The following is a 16,768-nucleotide window of genomic DNA, read 5'->3' as shown; positions in this document are numbered from 1 at the left end:
TTTTTTCTGGAGAAGACATTCAACAGAAAAAGTTATATGTCTTTATACTGTGTTACGACTGAGGCGGGAGGAGTGCACTGTTTATTCCAGTTCCACTTCTCCACAGGTCACAACATATATTTAAATTTTTCCACTTACTGATACAGTCTATTTTTCCCAGAATAAAACACACTTAACCAGGTTTCTTTAATGAACAACAAAATTATCAGTTTATTATAAAACGAGTCTTAACCAGTAACGAAGTAAAGCATAAACAAACAGATTGAAATTTTGAAGTTCCCTTTTTATCTTAGCCCCTTATACTCGCACATACACTGGCTAACCGGAAAAATAAAGGGAATTTTTTTGTTTTTGTTTAGAGCTCTGTTACAGACAAAAAAAACTTGGGCTGAAGACTTGCTCATTTTTGAAGAAAACAATAGATGAGATATGTTGTGTTCCAAAACTGGTATACAGTCTAGCCTCTGAATGCACATAGGTCACTGGGATCTTTTAGAATAGTTCTTTTCAGGCGGCGTTGAGAATTAAGTTAGCAGGCTTTTCTTCAAAGACAGGAGATGAGATGGGTTGACACAGTGGACTTCTTGGGTCTTTTAGAGGTGCTGGAAAGCTGAGCTGGGTCGTGGTCGTCTTCCTTGGGAATTCTCTTCTGCAGACTTGACTCTTTAAACATTCAGCAAGAATCTGGTCTTTTCCTCCGTGACACCTCTTCAGCAGCAGGTGCTAATTTTATTGCATTCCAGAAGGTAAACACTGACACTGCAGCCAAAAGCTTGCGAGTTTGCTGCTCTGTCAGGTGTGCAATGCTGCTCCTGGGCTTATCCTGTCAAGGGGTGCGCGACTGTCACTTCTCTGCCCACATCTTCCCCAGTTACCAGGGTTTCTGTTCTATTTTTAACTTGAGTCATGTGACAACCAGTAATTAATATTGCCAAACAAGTTCATTCAGTGTCCTCTTGATGACCCTCTTGAAAAAAAAAACTGGCCCAACATTTCTTCAGTTTGACTATGAATTCCTCAAAAAATATTTTTAACAAAAACAGAAGCACTTTCATAACTAATAAGGATATGCCACTGTGACGATTTTCCCTATGAATCGTAGAATGGTTACTGCGCAGAAGGAGGCCATTCTGCCTATCGTGTATGTGCCGCTCTCTGCAAGAACAACTCAGTCCTACTCCCTGCTCTTTCTCTGTAGCTCTGCAAATTTTTTTCTCTTCAGGTGTTTATCCCTTTTGAAAATCCCGATTGTATCTGCTTCCACCACACTCTGATAGTGTGACGCCATTGGTTCTTTTGCCAAACACCATAAATCAGTATCCTATGGTTCTCAACCCTTCAGCCAATGGGAACAGTTTTCCCCTATCTACTCTGTCCAGACCCCTTGTGATTTTAAACACCTCTATCAAATTTCCTCTTGATCTTCTCCAAGGAGAACAGCCCCAGCTTCTCCAATCTATCCATTTAACTGAAGTTCTTCATATTTGGAAGCATTCTTGCGAATCTCTTCTGCACCCTCTTTAAAGCCTTCACATCCTTCCTAAAGTGCGGTGCCCACAATTGGACACACGACTCCACTTGAGGCCAAAGCAGAATTTTATAAAGGTTCATCATAACTTCCTTGCTTTTGCACTCTATGCCCCTATTTATAAAACCTAGGATCCTTCTCAGTCTTTTTAACTACTTTCTCAACTTGGCCTGCTACCTTCAATAATTTGTGCACATATACCCCAGATCTCTGTTCTTGTACCCGCTTTAGGATTGCGCCCTTTATTTTATATTGCCTCTCCTCGTTCTTTCTACCAAAATGTACCACTTCACACTTCTCTGCATTAAATTTCATCTGCCACGTGTCTGCCCGTTCCACCAGCCTGTCTATGTCCACTAAAGTCTATTACTATCCTCCTCACAGTTCGCAGTACTTCCAAGTTTTGTGTCGTCTGCAAATTTTGAAATTGTGCCTTGTACATCCAAGTCTAGGTCAGTAATCTATATCAAGAAAAGTAGTGGTCCTAGTACTGACTCCTGGGGAACCCACTGCATACCTTCCTCCAGCCCGCAAAACAGCTGTTTAGCATTACACTCTGTTTCCTGTCACTCAGCCAACTCAGTATCTATGCTCACATGATCCCTTTTATTCTTTGGACTTCATCTTTGCTTTATCAAATGTTTTTGCAGTCTATATACAATACATCAACCACGTTACCCTCATTAACTCTTTTTCTGTTACCTCATCAATAAACTCAACAAGTTAAACACAAATCCATGCTGACTTTCCCAATTAATCTGGACTTGTCCAAGTGACTATTAATTATGTTCTGGATTAGTGTCTCTGAAAGCATTCCCACCATCGAGGTCAAACTGGCCTGTAGACAATGGATTTATCCTTACACCCTTTTTTTGAACAATGGTGTAAATTTGCAATTCTCTAGTCCTCTAACACAACCCACGTATCAAAGGAGGACTGGAAATTATGGCCAGTGCCGCCTCAATTTCCATCCTTACTTCCCTCTGCATCCTCGGAAGCATCCCATCTGGTCCTGGTGACTTGTCAACTTTAACAAAAAAACAACTTTTCTAATACCACCTTTTTATTATTTTTTAGCCCATCCAGCATCTCAACTATCTCCTCTTTCACTATGACTTTGGCAGCATCTTCCTTGGTAAAGACGGATGCAAAGTACTCATTTGGTACCTCAGCCATGCCCTTTGCCTCCTTGTGTAGATTCCCGTTTTGGTCTCTAATTGGCCCCATTCCTCTTACTACCCTTTTCTTAATTATATGTTTATCGAAGATTTTTGGATTCCCTTTTACATTGGCTGCCAATCTCTTCTCATACTCTCTCTCTTATTTCCTTTTTCACTTCCCCTCTGAACTTTCTATATTCAGCCTGGTTCTCACAGGTATTATCAAACTGGCATCAGTCATACAGTCTTTTTTTTCTATTTCATCTTACTTTCTATCTCTCTCATCAACCAGGGCACTCTGGCTTTTGTTGCCTTACCTTCCCCCTCATGGGAATGTACCTCGACTGTACCCGAACCATCTCCTGTGTCAAAGCAGTCACTTTTCCATTACCGTTTTGCCTGCCAATCTTTCATTCCAATTTACCAAGGATAGATCCATTCTTGCCCTAATGAAAGTGGCCCTCCTCCAGTTTTACTTGAGTTTGTTCCTAACCTAAGCCTTATGATACTATGATCACTGTTCTTTAAAATTCCAAGATTGACGCTTGATCCACCTCATTCCCCAGAACCAGATCCAGCAATGCCTCCTTCCTCGTTGGGCCAGAAACATACTGATCAAGAAAATTCTCCTGAGCACACTTCAGAAGCTCTTTCTGCTCTGTCTTCTAGACTATTGCTATCCAGTTTATGTTAGGATAATTGAAGTTCCCCATTAAGGCTACTCTGTTGTTACTGCACATTTCTGTAATTTCCTTGCAAATTTGCTCTTCTATATCTTTAGTTGGTGGCCTATAGAATACACCCAGTAGCGTAATTGTATCTCTGTTGTTTCTTAACTTTTAACCAAATAGATTCAGTCATTGACTCCTTCAGAACACACTCTTGCGCCAGCAGTGTAATATTCTCCTTCGTCTTTACAGCTTCACGTCCTTTTTTTTTCTTTCCCCTCTATCTTGCCTGAACATCTTGTATCCAGGAATGTTAGTACCCAGTCCAGGCCTTTTTTGAGCCAGATCTCTGTTATCACCATAATAGCATATTCCCATGTGGCTATTTGCGCCTGCAGCTCACTAACCTTATTTACCATGTTTCATACGTTTATATAGATGCACTATAAGATGGTTGTGGTTGTTGGATGTCAATCATCTCAGCTCCAGGACATCACTGCAGGAATTCCTCAGGATAGTGTCCTAGGCCCAACCATCTTTAGCTGCTTCATCAATGACCTTCCTTCAATCATAAGTGGGGATGTTTGCTGATTGCGCAATGTTCAGCACCATTCGCAACTCCTCAGATACTGAAGCAGTCTGTGTCGAAATGCAACAAGATCTGGACAATATCCAGGCTTGGGCTGATAAGTGGCAAGTAACATTCGTGCCACACAAGTGCCAGGCAATGATCATCTCCCCATGACATTCAATGGCATTGCAATTGCTGAATTCCCCCACTATCAACATCCTGGGGGTTACCGTTGACCAGAAACAGAACTGGAGTAGCCATATCAATACCGTGGCTACAATAGCAGGTCAGAGGCTGGGAATTCTGCGGCGCGTAACTCACCTCCTGACTCCCCAAAGCCTGTCCACCATCTACAAGGAACAAGTCAGGAGTGTGATGGAATACTTTCCACTTGCCTGGATGGTGCAGCTCCAAGAACATTCAAGAAATTTGACACCATCCAGGACAAAGCAGTCCACTTGATTGGCACCCCATCCACAAACATTCACTCCCTCCACCACCGACGCACAGTGGTAGCAGTATGTACCATCTACAAGATGCACTGCAGCAATGCACCAAGGCTGCTTACCAGCACCTTCCAAACCCGTGACCTCTACCAAACAGAAGGACAAGGGCAGCAAATGCATAGGAACGTCACCACTTGCAAGTTCCCCTCCAAGCCACTCTCCATCCTGACTTGGAACTATATCGCCGTTCCTTCACTGTCACTGGGTCAAAATTCTGGGACTCCCTTCCTAACAGCACTGTGGGTGTACCTACCTCACATGGACTGCAGCGGTTCAAGAAGGCAGTTCATCACCACCTTCTCAAAGGCAATTAGGGATGGGCAATAAATGCTGGTCGAGCCAGCGATGCCCACATCCCATGAATGAATTAAAAAAAAACGAATTTAGACCTTTATTGTATTACCTTTTGTCTGACCCCATCTAATATCTTGCTATTTCTTACACCAGTGCTATCTGCTTCTCCCAACCCTTTGTGCATCTTGTTTATCCTTCCTAATGCTACATCCTAGTTCCCATCCCCCTGCCAAGTTATTTTAAGCTCTGAAACCCAGAGCTTGAGCTCCTCCAGTTGATGGCACTTCCTGTACATGTGGTTGTCCAGGACATGAGAAGAGTTTTCGCATGGAACAGGATGTGCACTCCTCAGGACTGAGGTACCCTGCCTTGCCTCAATTTATTGGACCAACTAACTTAACAGAAATAAACTAAAAACTTACTAAAGACTTAAAAAAAAACTTTTTATATTTTCAGAACTGTGGTATTTTTATCAGGTAATTGTGTCTTGAACTAGTGACATGATTAATAACATGGCTTTTTGTTCCGTACATTTACTTAAATATCCTATAACAATGAAGAGGAACCATCACTGATAATCACTGAGCTGTGGGAGTACATTTGCATCTGATGTAGAGCACTGTACTTGTACTAAATTCTATCCTTTCATTCCTTTTGTCTAGGTCTTGCATTAGCATTCCACGATGGAACTATTCACATTGTTCACAGGCTTTCGCTGCAAACTATGGGAGTTTTCTACAGCACACCCTCCCAGCGACCAACGGATGACCAAGCCATTAAACGGCAGCGTACAACTGCATCTTCTGTACACTTCAAAGCACTACAGTTGTCCTGGACGTCATTGGCACTGGTTGGAATAGACAACCATGGAAAGGTAAGAACAAAGTTAATCTAAATCACTGAGCACAAGCACCAATTTAAAAACATTAACAAGTTTAGGCAGTCATTTCAAAGTTCATCTTTGTAGGAAAATGCTATTCATTGCAGAAATATTTTCCCCCCTCACCCCACCCTTGCTACTTGCAGACCATTTAAATGAGTTTGCATTTCATTTTCCTTCTGTAGTTAAACAATTTTTGTTGTATTTACAATCTGATGACTTGGGATCTTTTCTTAGAGTTAGAATAGCTAGATAAATCTTGATTCCCTTTCAGTGCCACTGCATGCCAATGTGTGTCTCTTGACACCCAGCCCTGCTCCCTTTTTAAGGGTAATGGTATAAGAAAACTCACCCAGATATACCAGTTGCTTTTGGGACTTTCCCCATGGTTTGAAAGTTGATTTTTGTTCATAAAATTATAGAAATCAGCACTGAAAGAGGCCATTTAGTCCTTGTGCGCCTCTGCCTTTTTAATGAATTCGTACAGTTAGAATCAGTCATTGTTGCACAGAAGGAGGCCATTCTGGCTCTCTGTAGAATAGTCCAGTCAGTCCTATTCCCCCGCTCCAACCCCATAGCCCTGAAAATTTATTTCCCTCAAGTGCCCATCTACTTTCCTTCTGAAATCATTAATGGCCTCCACTTTTGCCACCTTCATAGGCAGAGAGTTCGCTGCATAAAAAAGTTCTTCCTCCCATTTCCTCCCTGCATCTCTTGCCCAAAACCTTAAATCTGTGTCCCTAGTCCTTGTGTGATCAACTAATGGGAACAGCTTTTCATCATCTACCATATCTAAACCTGTCAGAATCTTGTACACATTTATCAAATCTCCCCTCAATCTCCTTTGCTCCAAGGAGAACAATCTCAGCTTCTCCAGCCTAACCTTGCAGCTAAAATTCCTCATCCCTGGAACCATTCTGGCAAATCTCCTCTGCACCCTCTTAAGGCCCCTTGCTTGCTTCCTAAAGTATGGTGACCAGAACTGGATGCAGTGCTCTAATTGTGGCCTAACCGGAGCTTTATAAAGGTTCAGCATAACTTCTCTGCTTTTGTACTCAGTACCTCTATTTATGAAGCCAAAGATCCCATATGCTTTGCTAACTACTCTCTCAATGGCCTGAATTATACTGGCCCCTCGACACCGCGGGTCGTGGCAAGGGGGCCGGTAAAGTTCTGCCAGTAGAGAGGGGTCCTGCCTCGACCTGTGACGTCGAGAAGGGCCCGCCGCATATTACCAGCAGCAGGGGGACTTCGGGGCAGCCCCCTCCCCACCTCCCCCGGCCGCCTGGTGACGGGCCCTTCATCTCCATATGCAAGTTAGCATTCATATGATGTAAATGCACTTAACTGCAGGCAGCGGAGTTCCAACGAACAAACCTGGTGGGGAGTGGGGGGGTGGCGTAATAAAATTTTCAGTACGAAAGGGGTAGAGGAGCAGGGGAAACAAATGTTATTGGTTGTGTGAATGGTGGGAAGGGGTTAGAGGCCAAATGTTAGAAGGTTGGAGGGGGAAGTTCGGGAAGGGAATAAAGTTTTTTTTTCTGGCATTAAGTGCTACTTAAATGACCATTGGGGGGGCTGAGGAAGGGCCTCCACATCTTTATTAATTGTTAATAAAAAATCTCGATTTATGTACCTGTAAAAATTAAAATTAATTCTAAGAGCTTAAATCCCTTTAAAAATGGTGCTGGCGCCTGCGCGGTGGTGCTGAACGCTTCTGCCTGGGACGTGATTGGTGCCCCCTCTATTTAAATGAGCCCCGCGCATAAAATCGCGGGAGCTACTTGGCAGTACTTCCTTGTCAGAAGGCTGCCGAGTTGAAAGCGCGCTGCCGATGAGCACGGCACGCGATTAAAATTCAGCCCAATATGTCTGCCACCTTCAAGGATTTGTGCACATGTCCCTGTACACTCTTTAGAACTGTGTCATTAAGTCTATATTGCCTCTCCCCATCCCTTCTTCCAAAATGCATCACCTCATACTACTTTGTATAAATTCTACCTGCCACTTGTCTGCCCTTTCTGTTAACCTATCCATGTCCTGTTGCAGTTGATTTGTATCATCCTCACTGTTTGTCTCCAAGTTTGGGATCATCAGCAAATTTTGAAATTTTACTCTATTTTCCAATGTCTGAGTTTTTTTATATATATCTCAAAGAAGCAGTGGTCTGAGGACTGAACTTTGGGGAACATCAGCCTTTTATGTGGTAGTTTGCTAAACACGTTCTTAAAATCCATTTCGACAACATTCATTGCATTCCTTTCTTCAGCCCTGTTGCTTCATCAAAAAATTCAATTAATTAGTCAAGCAGGATCTGCCTTTTACAAATTCATGTTGGCTCTCCTTTATTAACTCGATCTTTCCAAGTGCCTGTTCTTTTTTCCCCTCATTTATTGTTTCTAAAACCTTACCCACCACTGATGTTAAACTGACCAGCCTGCAGTTATTAGGAATGTTCTTAAACCCTTTCTTGAATAAGGGTGTCACATTTGCCATTTTCCAATCCTCTGGCACTTCTCTTGTATCTGGGGAAGATTGGAAGATTAAGGCAAGCCCTTCACTATCTCCTCTCCCATTTCTCTTAGCAACCTGAATTGCATGTCATCCAGACCAGGTGCCTTATCCACTCTAAGGATAGGTGGCCTTTCCAGTACATCTGCCTATAATTTTCACCCTGTCCATTAGCTCTATCATCTCTGCTTCTACTGATGTTTCATCAGAATTCCCTATCTTAGTAAACACAGATGCAAGTATTAAGTATTATACCCTTGCCCTGTGCCTCCAAGCGTATATCACCTTCTTTGTCCCTAATAGGCCCCAGCCTGCCGCTTACTATTTACATGCTGGTAGAAGATTTTTGGATTCCCATTTATGTTAGCTGATGTTCTTTTCTGAAAAGTCGCTGGTGAACCTGCCTCGGCCTGGCCTGGGGATGTGGCCCACATTTTCACCTCCGCACTGCGTAAAGTGGCGGTGGGAGCGGGTCAGGAAGGGCCCACTGAACCTTTCGCTCCATTTTACGCACTTCCCGCCTCCCACCACCACCAACAAACCACTCTCTGGGGGAGGGGGTGTAAAATTCAGCCCTTTGCTTATAAATGACATCCTGTGTGACTGTGCAAAAGGTAAACTTTCCCTCCTTATCCTTCTTGACCTGTCTGTAGCCTTTGCACTTGACCATACCATCCACTTCCAGTACCTCTCCACTGTTGTCCATCTGGGTGCAACTGCTGTCACCTGTTTCCATTCTTGTCTATCTAATAATAACCAGAGAATCATTTGCAATGGTTTCTCTTCCCACTCCCACCCCATTACCTCTGTCACCCAAGGATCTATCCTTGGCCCCCTCCTATTTCTCGTCCGCATACTGCCCCTCGGTGACATCTGAATGCACAGTGTTTGTTCTCGTGTATGTGTTGACGACAGTCAGCGCTACCTCACCACCACTTCTCTTGACTCCTCCACTGTTGCTAAATTTTTAGACTACTTATCCTACATCCAGTACTTGATGAGCAGAAATTTCCTCCAACTAAATATTGTGAAGACTGGTCATTGTTTTCAAATCCCGCTCTAAACTTTGTTCCCTAGCTACCAACTCCATCCCTTTCCCTGGCAACAGTCTTGGATTAAGCCACAACCTTGGTGTCACATTTGACCCTGAGATGAGCTTCTGACCTCATATTTGTGCTGTCGCTAAGACCGCCTATTTTCACCTCTAACATTGCCCAACTTTGCCCCGTTTCAGCTCCTTTGCTGCTGTAACCCTCATTCATGCCTTTGTACCTCTAGACTTGACTATTCCAATGCACTGCTGGCTGGTCTCCCACGTTCTACTCTCTGTAAACTTGACGTCATCCAAAACTCTGCCGAGTGGGTCTTAACTCACACCAAGTCCCGTTCCTCTATCACCCCTGTGCTTGCTGACCTACATTGGCTCCCAGTCAAGCAATGTCTTGACTTTAAAATTCTCATCCTTGTTTTCAGATTCCTCCATGGTCTCGCACCCCGCCCCCCTCCCAATCTCTGTAATCTCCTCCAGCCCAACAATCCTCTAATTCTGGCCTCTCGTGCATTCCTGATTTTAATCACTCCACCATTGGTGGCCGTGCCTTCAGGTGCCTAGGCCCCTAGCTCTGAAATACCCTCCCTATGCCTTGCCACCTTGCTTTCCTTCCTTAAGACACTACTTAAGACCTACCTCTTTGACCAAACCTTTGGTCACCTGGCCTAATAGCTCTGTTTGTGGCTTGGTGTCATACTTTGTTTTATAATACTCCTGTAAAGTACCTTGGGGCATTTTTATTACATTAAAGGTGCTATATAAATATAGGTTGCTTTTGTTGCTGCTGTTCTTTCCTGTGCAGTCACTTGCTCATTGATGCCATGGTCTGGACTGTACTCCTTCCAGGTGCTGTCACACCCAGCAGTCTCCAGTGCTGAGTACAGGTTTGAGAGTAGCACATACCCCGAAGATTCCTACACTTCCTGCTTCTACCCTTCTGGATGGCTACCCATCTATTATCCTGAAGTCTTACTGTCTGTGGAGTGTCCGCCTCCTAGAACCTATGATCCAGGAAACTCTCATCCTCCCTAATGCTCTGTTGTGACTTCAGCTGCCCCTCAAGCTGAGAAATCCTGAAGTTCCCACATGGCGCAGGAATTGCAAGCAACAAGTCTCAACTGTCCATCCATGGTCTAAAAGAAAATCTCTCTTCCCTCTTTTGGAATCTAGTTATTTGTGAAGTGCAATTTTACATTGTCTTTTTTCTTGAAATTTTGAAGGCTGTCTTGTTCCCTCACAGTTGAGTATGCTGAGGATTTCTCCTTCGATGGGTCCCACATTAGATATGAACACATCGCTGCGTCACCTGCTTTTCCTATTGGAGTACTGTATGGTGACTGGTTACGACTGGTGGGACATCCTCTTACATGTGCAGCCTAACATGGTGCAAAACCTTGTGGAGAAATTACATGAGGAATATACACGCCAGAATCAGGCTTTGCAACAGGTAAAGGATTAATGGAGTGTCAGGTTGTGCAGTTATAAACCTGTATCTTGTAATTGTCACTTGCATTTGGATTGGATTTTTTTGCTTTTCTACTTATTAATCCTGTAAGTACAAACTAAAGGTTTGCCTGACTCAGTCTTGCTGACTAACTGTGAGGTCTCAACTCTTAACCTGAGGTGTGGTGGAAGGATGGAAATTCAGGACAGGTTGGGCAGGTCTGCAACTTTCTGTAGCACTGACAAATCAGTTGATTTTGCCATTTTGGAATCTTGTTTGTGGTTGCTAATCTTCAGTGGTGCTGGTTAATGTTGACATGACTGCATTAGAATGGGACAGTTAAGAGAGATTCAGTTGGGGAAATGCCATATACGGATTCAGATATTTAAAACTACACTTGTTATAATTAGTAACCACCCACTGATATTAAAGTTCAGATGATTGTACTTTTCATAGCTGGATACTTTAATCTAATTCTTGATAAATTATAGAATCATAAAATTTTACAACACAAGAATGTGACTATAAGGCCCATCATGCCTGTGCCAGTTTACTGAACGTTATCCTCTTGGGCTCATACCCTTAAATTTTTATTTTTCAATATTTGTCCACTTCCTCTTAAAAAAATATTCTACAGTCCTATCCACTTGTGTCAACATGGTTGGAGACCATTCTAATTTTGGCAACATAAGCAGTTTATTGATGCAGACTTAATATATAAATATGGCGATAAAATCACTGGTGCAGAATTCCAGAACTGCAAGAATCAGATGTAGATTTTAAATGATTTAAAAAATTTTTTAATATAGCCATATGAGTAGGTCAAAGGTAATCCTATCAAGTGAAGGGAGGGGAAGGGGTGAAAGCAGAGATGCATGTAATGGAACAGACACAGTCAAGGGATTGTGATATACTTGAACAAATTAGCCTTGAAAGGGAGCAGGTATTAGCAGTTTAGCGGGCTTAAAAGGGCCAGATGCGATGTATTCCAGGTTGTTATGTGAGGCAAGGGACGAGATAGCAGGGGCTCTGACACAAATTTTCAAATCCTCTCTGGAGAGGTGCCAGAGGACTGGAGTACAGCAAATGTGGTACCATTATTCAAGATGGGTATTAGGGAGGTAATTACTGGCCAGTGAGTCTAATGTCAGTGGTAAGGAAACTATTGGAAAAAAATTCTGAGAGACAGGATTAATTTCCACTTGAAGAGGCAGGGATTAATCAAGGATAGTCAGCATGGCTTTGTCAGGGGGAGATCATGTCTAAACCAATTTGAATTTTTGGAGGAGGTGACTAGATGTGTAGATGAGGGTAAGGCAGTTGATGTAGTCTACATGGACTTCAGTAAGACTTTTGATAAGGTCCCACATGGGAGATTGGTCAAGAAGGTAAGAGCCCATGGGATCCAGGGCAATTTGGCAAATTGGATCCAAAATTGGCTTCGTGGCAGGAGGCAGAGGGTGATAGTTGAGGGTTGTTTTTGCGATTAGAAGCCTGTGACCAGTGGTGTACCACAGGGATCGTTGCTGGGACCCTTGCTGTTTGTAGTGTACGTTAATGATTTAGATGTGAATATAGGAGGTATGATGAGTAAGTTCGCAGATGACACGAAAATTGGTGTCATAAATTCTTCTTTCTTTTGGGCCTCCTTATCTCGAGAGACAATGGATACGCGCCTGGAGGTGGTCAGTGGTTTGTGAAGCAGCGCCTGGAGTGGCTATAAAGGCCAATTCTGGAGTGACAGGCTCTTCCACAGGTGCTGCAGAGAAATTTGTTTGTTGGGGCTGTTGCACAGTTGGTTCTCCCCTTGCGCCTCTGTCTTTTTTCCTGCCAACTACTAAGTCTCTTCGACTCGCCACAATTTAGCCCTGTCTTTATGGCTGCCCGCCAGCTCTGGCGAATGCTGGCAACTGACTCCCACGACTTGTGATCAATGTCACACGATTTCATGTCGCGTTTGCAGACGTCTTTATAACGGAGACATGGACGGCCGGTGGGTCTGATACCAGTGGCGAGCTCGCTGTACAATGTGTCTTTGGGGATCCTGCCATCTTCCATGCGGCTCACATGGCCAAGCCATCTCAAGCGCCGCTGACTCAGTAGTGTGTATAAGCTGGGGGTGTTGGCCGCTTCAAGGACTTCTGTGTTGGAGATATAGTCCTGCCACCTGATGCCAAGTATTCTCCGGAGGCAGCGAAGATGGAATGAATTGAGACGTCGCTCTTGGCTGGCATACGTTGTCCAGGCCTCGCTGCCGTAGAGCAAGGTACTGAGGACACAGGCCTGATACACTCGGACTTTTGTGTTCCGTGTCAGTGCGCCATTTTCCCACACTCTCTTGGCCAATCTGGACATAGCAGTGGAAGCCTTACCCATGCGCTTGTTGATTTCTGCATCTAGAGACAGGTTACTGGTGATAGTTGAGCCTAGGTAGGTGAACTCTTGAACCACTTCCAGAGCGTGGTCGCCAATATTGATGGATGGAGCATTTCTGACATCCTGCCCCATGATGTTCGTTTTCTTGAGGCTGATGGTTAGGCCAAATTCATTGCAGGCAGACGCAAACCTGTCGATGAGACTCTGCAGGCATTCTTCAGTGTGAGATGTCAGCAAAGAGGAGTTCTCTGATGAGGACTTTCCGTACTTTGGACTTCGCTCTTAGACGGGCAAGGTTGAACAACCTGCCCCCTGATCTTGTGTGGAGGAAAATTCCTTCTTCAGAGGATTTGAACGCATGTGAAATCAGCAGGGAGAAGAAAATCCCAAAAAGTGTGGGTGCGAGAACACAGCCCTGTTTCACACCACTCAGGATAGGAAAGGGCTCTGATGAGGAGCCACCATGTTGAGTTGTGCCTTTCATATTGTCATGGAATGAGGTGATGATACTTAGTAGCTTTGGTGGACATCCGATCTTTTCTAGTAGTCTGAAGAGACCACGTCTGCTGACGAGGTCAAAGGCTTTGGTGAGATCAATGAAAGCAATGTAGAGGGGCATCTGTTGTTCACGGCATTTCTCCTGTATCTGACGAAGGGAGAACAGCATGTCAATAGTCGATCTCTCTGCACGAAAGCCACACTGTGCCTCAGGGTAGACGCGCTCGGCCAGCTTCTGGAGCCTGTTCAGAGCGACTCGAGCAAAGACTTTCCCCACTATGCTGAGCAGGGAGATTCCACGGTAGTTGTTGCAGTCACCGCGGTCACCTTTGTTTTTATAGAGGGTGATGATGTTGGCATCGCGCATGTCCTGAGGTACTGCTCCCTCGTCCCAGCACAGGCATAGCAGTTCATGTAGTGCTGAGAGTATAGCAGGCTTGGCACTCTTGATTATTTCAGGGGTAATGCTGTCCTTCCCAGGGGCTTTTCCGCTGGCTAGGGAATCAATGGCATCACTGAGTTCCGATTTGGTTGGCTGTATGTCCAGCTCATCCATGACTGGTAGAGGCTGGGCTGCATTGAGGGCAGTCTCAGTGACAGCATTCTCCCTGGAGTACAGTTCTAGGTAGTGCTCAACCCAGCGGTCCATCTGTTTGCGGTGTCATAAATAGTGAGGAGGAAAGCCTTCAGATTACAGGATGCTATAGATGGGCTGGTAAGATGGGTGGAGCAGTGGCAAATGGAATTTAATCCTGAGAAGTGTGAGGTGATGCATTTTGGGAGGACTAACAAGGCAAGGGAATATACAATGGATGGTAGGACCATGGTAAGTACAGAGGGTCAGAGTGGCCTTGCTGTACTTATCCACAAATCACTAAAGGCAGCAGCACAGGTAGATAAGGTGGTTAGGAAGGCATATGGGATACTTGCCTTTATTAGGTGAGGCATAGAATATAACAGCTGTATAAAATGCTAGTTAGGCCACAGCTGGAGTACTGTCGCCACATTATAGGAAGGATGTGATTGCATTGGAGAGGGTGCAGAGGAGATTCACTAGGATGTTGCCTGGGCTGGAGCATTTCAGCTATGAAGACAGATTGGTTAGGCTAGAGTTGTTTTCCTTAGAACAGAGAAGGTTGAGGGGGCACCTGATTTGAGGTATACAAAATTGTGAGGGGCATTGATGAGGTAGATAGGAAGAAACTTTTTTTCCCTTGGCAGAGGTGTCAATAACCAGGGGGCATAGATTTAAGGTAAGGGGCAGGAGGTTTAGAGGGGATTTTAGGAATTTTTTTTTTTTCACCCAAAGGGTGGTTGGAATCTGGAACACACTGCCTGAAGGCTACAGGCCAAGTGCTGGAAAATGGGATTCGAATAGATAGGCTTGATGGCTGGCACGGACACAGTGGGCTGAAGGGCCTGATTTTTGTGCTGTATGACTTTAAGGGCTGTGACAACCACAGTAAGGGGGGGGTGTGGTAATCCTCGTTCATAGGGTTCCCCTTGTTCTCCCCTTCCACCCAACCAACTTCCATATTCAATGGATTATCCTCCACCATTTCTGTCACCTCCAGCGTAATTCCACCACCAAACACATCTTGCCCTCCCCCTCAGTATTCTGAAGGGACCTCTGCGATAGCCTGATCCACTCTTCACCCAGCCCCAACGCCGCCTCCTACGTCACCTTTCCATGCAAGCACTAGAGATGCAACCTCTGTCCTTTTAGCTTCTCTCTCCTCACTGTCCAAGGCCCCAACCACTCCTTCCTAGTGAAACAGCGATTTACTTAAACTTTCAATTTTAATAAACTGTATTCACATCCTTCCTATAATGTGGCGACAGTACTCCAGCTGTGGCCTAACTAGTGTTTTATACAGCTCCATAATAACCTCCCTGCTCTTGTATTCAATGCTTCGGCTAATAAAGACAAGTATCCCAAATGCCTTCCTAACCACCTTATCTACCTGTGCTGCTTCCTTCAGTCATTTGTGGACAAGTACACCAAGGTCCCTCTGACCCTCTGTACTTCCTATGGTCCTACCATCCATTGTATATTCCCTTGACTTGTTAGTCCTCCCAAAATGCACTTTGGGTGACCGCTTTGCAGAACACTGCCGTTTAGTCAGTAAGCATGACCCCGAGCTTCCAGTTGCCTGTCATTTTAACTCTCCACCTTGGATCACTCTGACCTTTCTGTCCTCAGCGTCCTGCAGTGTTCCAAGGAAGCTCAGTGTAAGCTTGAGGAACAGCACTTCATCTTTCAATGAGGCACTTTACAACCTTCCAAATTCAGCTTTGAGTTCAACAATTTTAGATCGTAACCTCTGCCCTAATTTTGTTTCCATTTCCTTTGCTGGTTTTGGTTTTCTCTCTCTTTTGCTTTTTTTGCTTTTGGACGACAGATGTTCATGATTCTGCCATTCACACCTCCTCTAGACACATCTTTATTTGTCCCATTACCACTCCCTTTGGCCTTGCACCATAAATCCTTTTTGTTATTTCCTGTCTTCTGCCTTCCACCCTTTCACAGATCTTCCCTTTTTGTTCTTTTTCCCACCCTCCACCTTTCACTTGCTTAAAACTGTTGACATCTCTAGCTTTTTCCAGTTATAATGAAAGTTCATTGACCTGAAATGTTAACTCTGTTTCTTTCTCCACAGATACTGCCTGACCTGCTGAGCATTTCCAGCATTTTCTGTTTTTATACCTAAAATGGATTTTCTGGTCATTTCATTGTAGATTGCTGTGTGCAAATTGGCTGTAACATTTCCTACATTATTTCAATGACTGTATTTCAAAAGTACTACATTGGCTGTAAAGCATTTTAGGACATCCTGAGGTTGTGAAAGGTGCTTAATATTGGCGTTACTAGACTTAAAGGAGCACAGCTACACCGTAGTAGCTAAAGATCATATTTTGTATGATCTAATCCAGTCCATAATCCTTGAGTGACATCTTGGGAGGGCAGTTCATTTTGCTCAGTTTATTAATGTTTTTCCTTCCTTGGAGTGTTTTTTCTGTAGACGCATTTAAACTGCTTTTTTCATTTTGATTAAGGTTCTATCTACTCGAATTGTTGCCATGAAAGCATCATTGTGTAAGCTGTCAACAAACACATTGGCAAGAGCCTGTGATTTCCATGCAAAGCTGCTGTTAATTGCAATTGGGTCTACACTTAAATCACTTCTTCGACCACACCTGCTCAACACACCAGACAAGAGCCCTGGAGAGAGACTGACTGAGATCTGCTGTAAAAACACCGACACTGGTACGTGTCCAAT

The 16,768-nt window shown here is 44.1% G+C and overlaps 1 protein-coding gene across 1 annotated transcript in view; it reads left to right on the top strand.

Annotated features, from left to right (window-relative positions):
- med16 (mediator complex subunit 16) overlaps positions 1-16,768 on the top strand; it is a 54,773-nt gene that overhangs the window by 11,787 nt on the left and 26,218 nt on the right. The window contains exons 7-9 of the mRNA XM_068015840.1: positions 5,390-5,601; positions 10,410-10,616; positions 16,545-16,755. Coding sequence (XP_067871941.1) covers positions 5,390-5,601; positions 10,410-10,616; positions 16,545-16,755 — 630 coding nt within the window. The remainder of the gene's footprint in view (positions 1-5,389; positions 5,602-10,409; positions 10,617-16,544; positions 16,756-16,768) is intronic.

The sequence above is a fragment of the Heterodontus francisci genome, chromosome 36, assembly GCF_036365525.1.
Source record: "Heterodontus francisci isolate sHetFra1 chromosome 36, sHetFra1.hap1, whole genome shotgun sequence".
Classification (NCBI taxonomy): Eukaryota; Metazoa; Chordata; class Chondrichthyes; order Heterodontiformes; family Heterodontidae; genus Heterodontus; species Heterodontus francisci.
The sequence above is the reverse complement of the archived record's forward strand: the minus strand, read 5'-3'. Positions and strand labels throughout refer to the sequence as shown.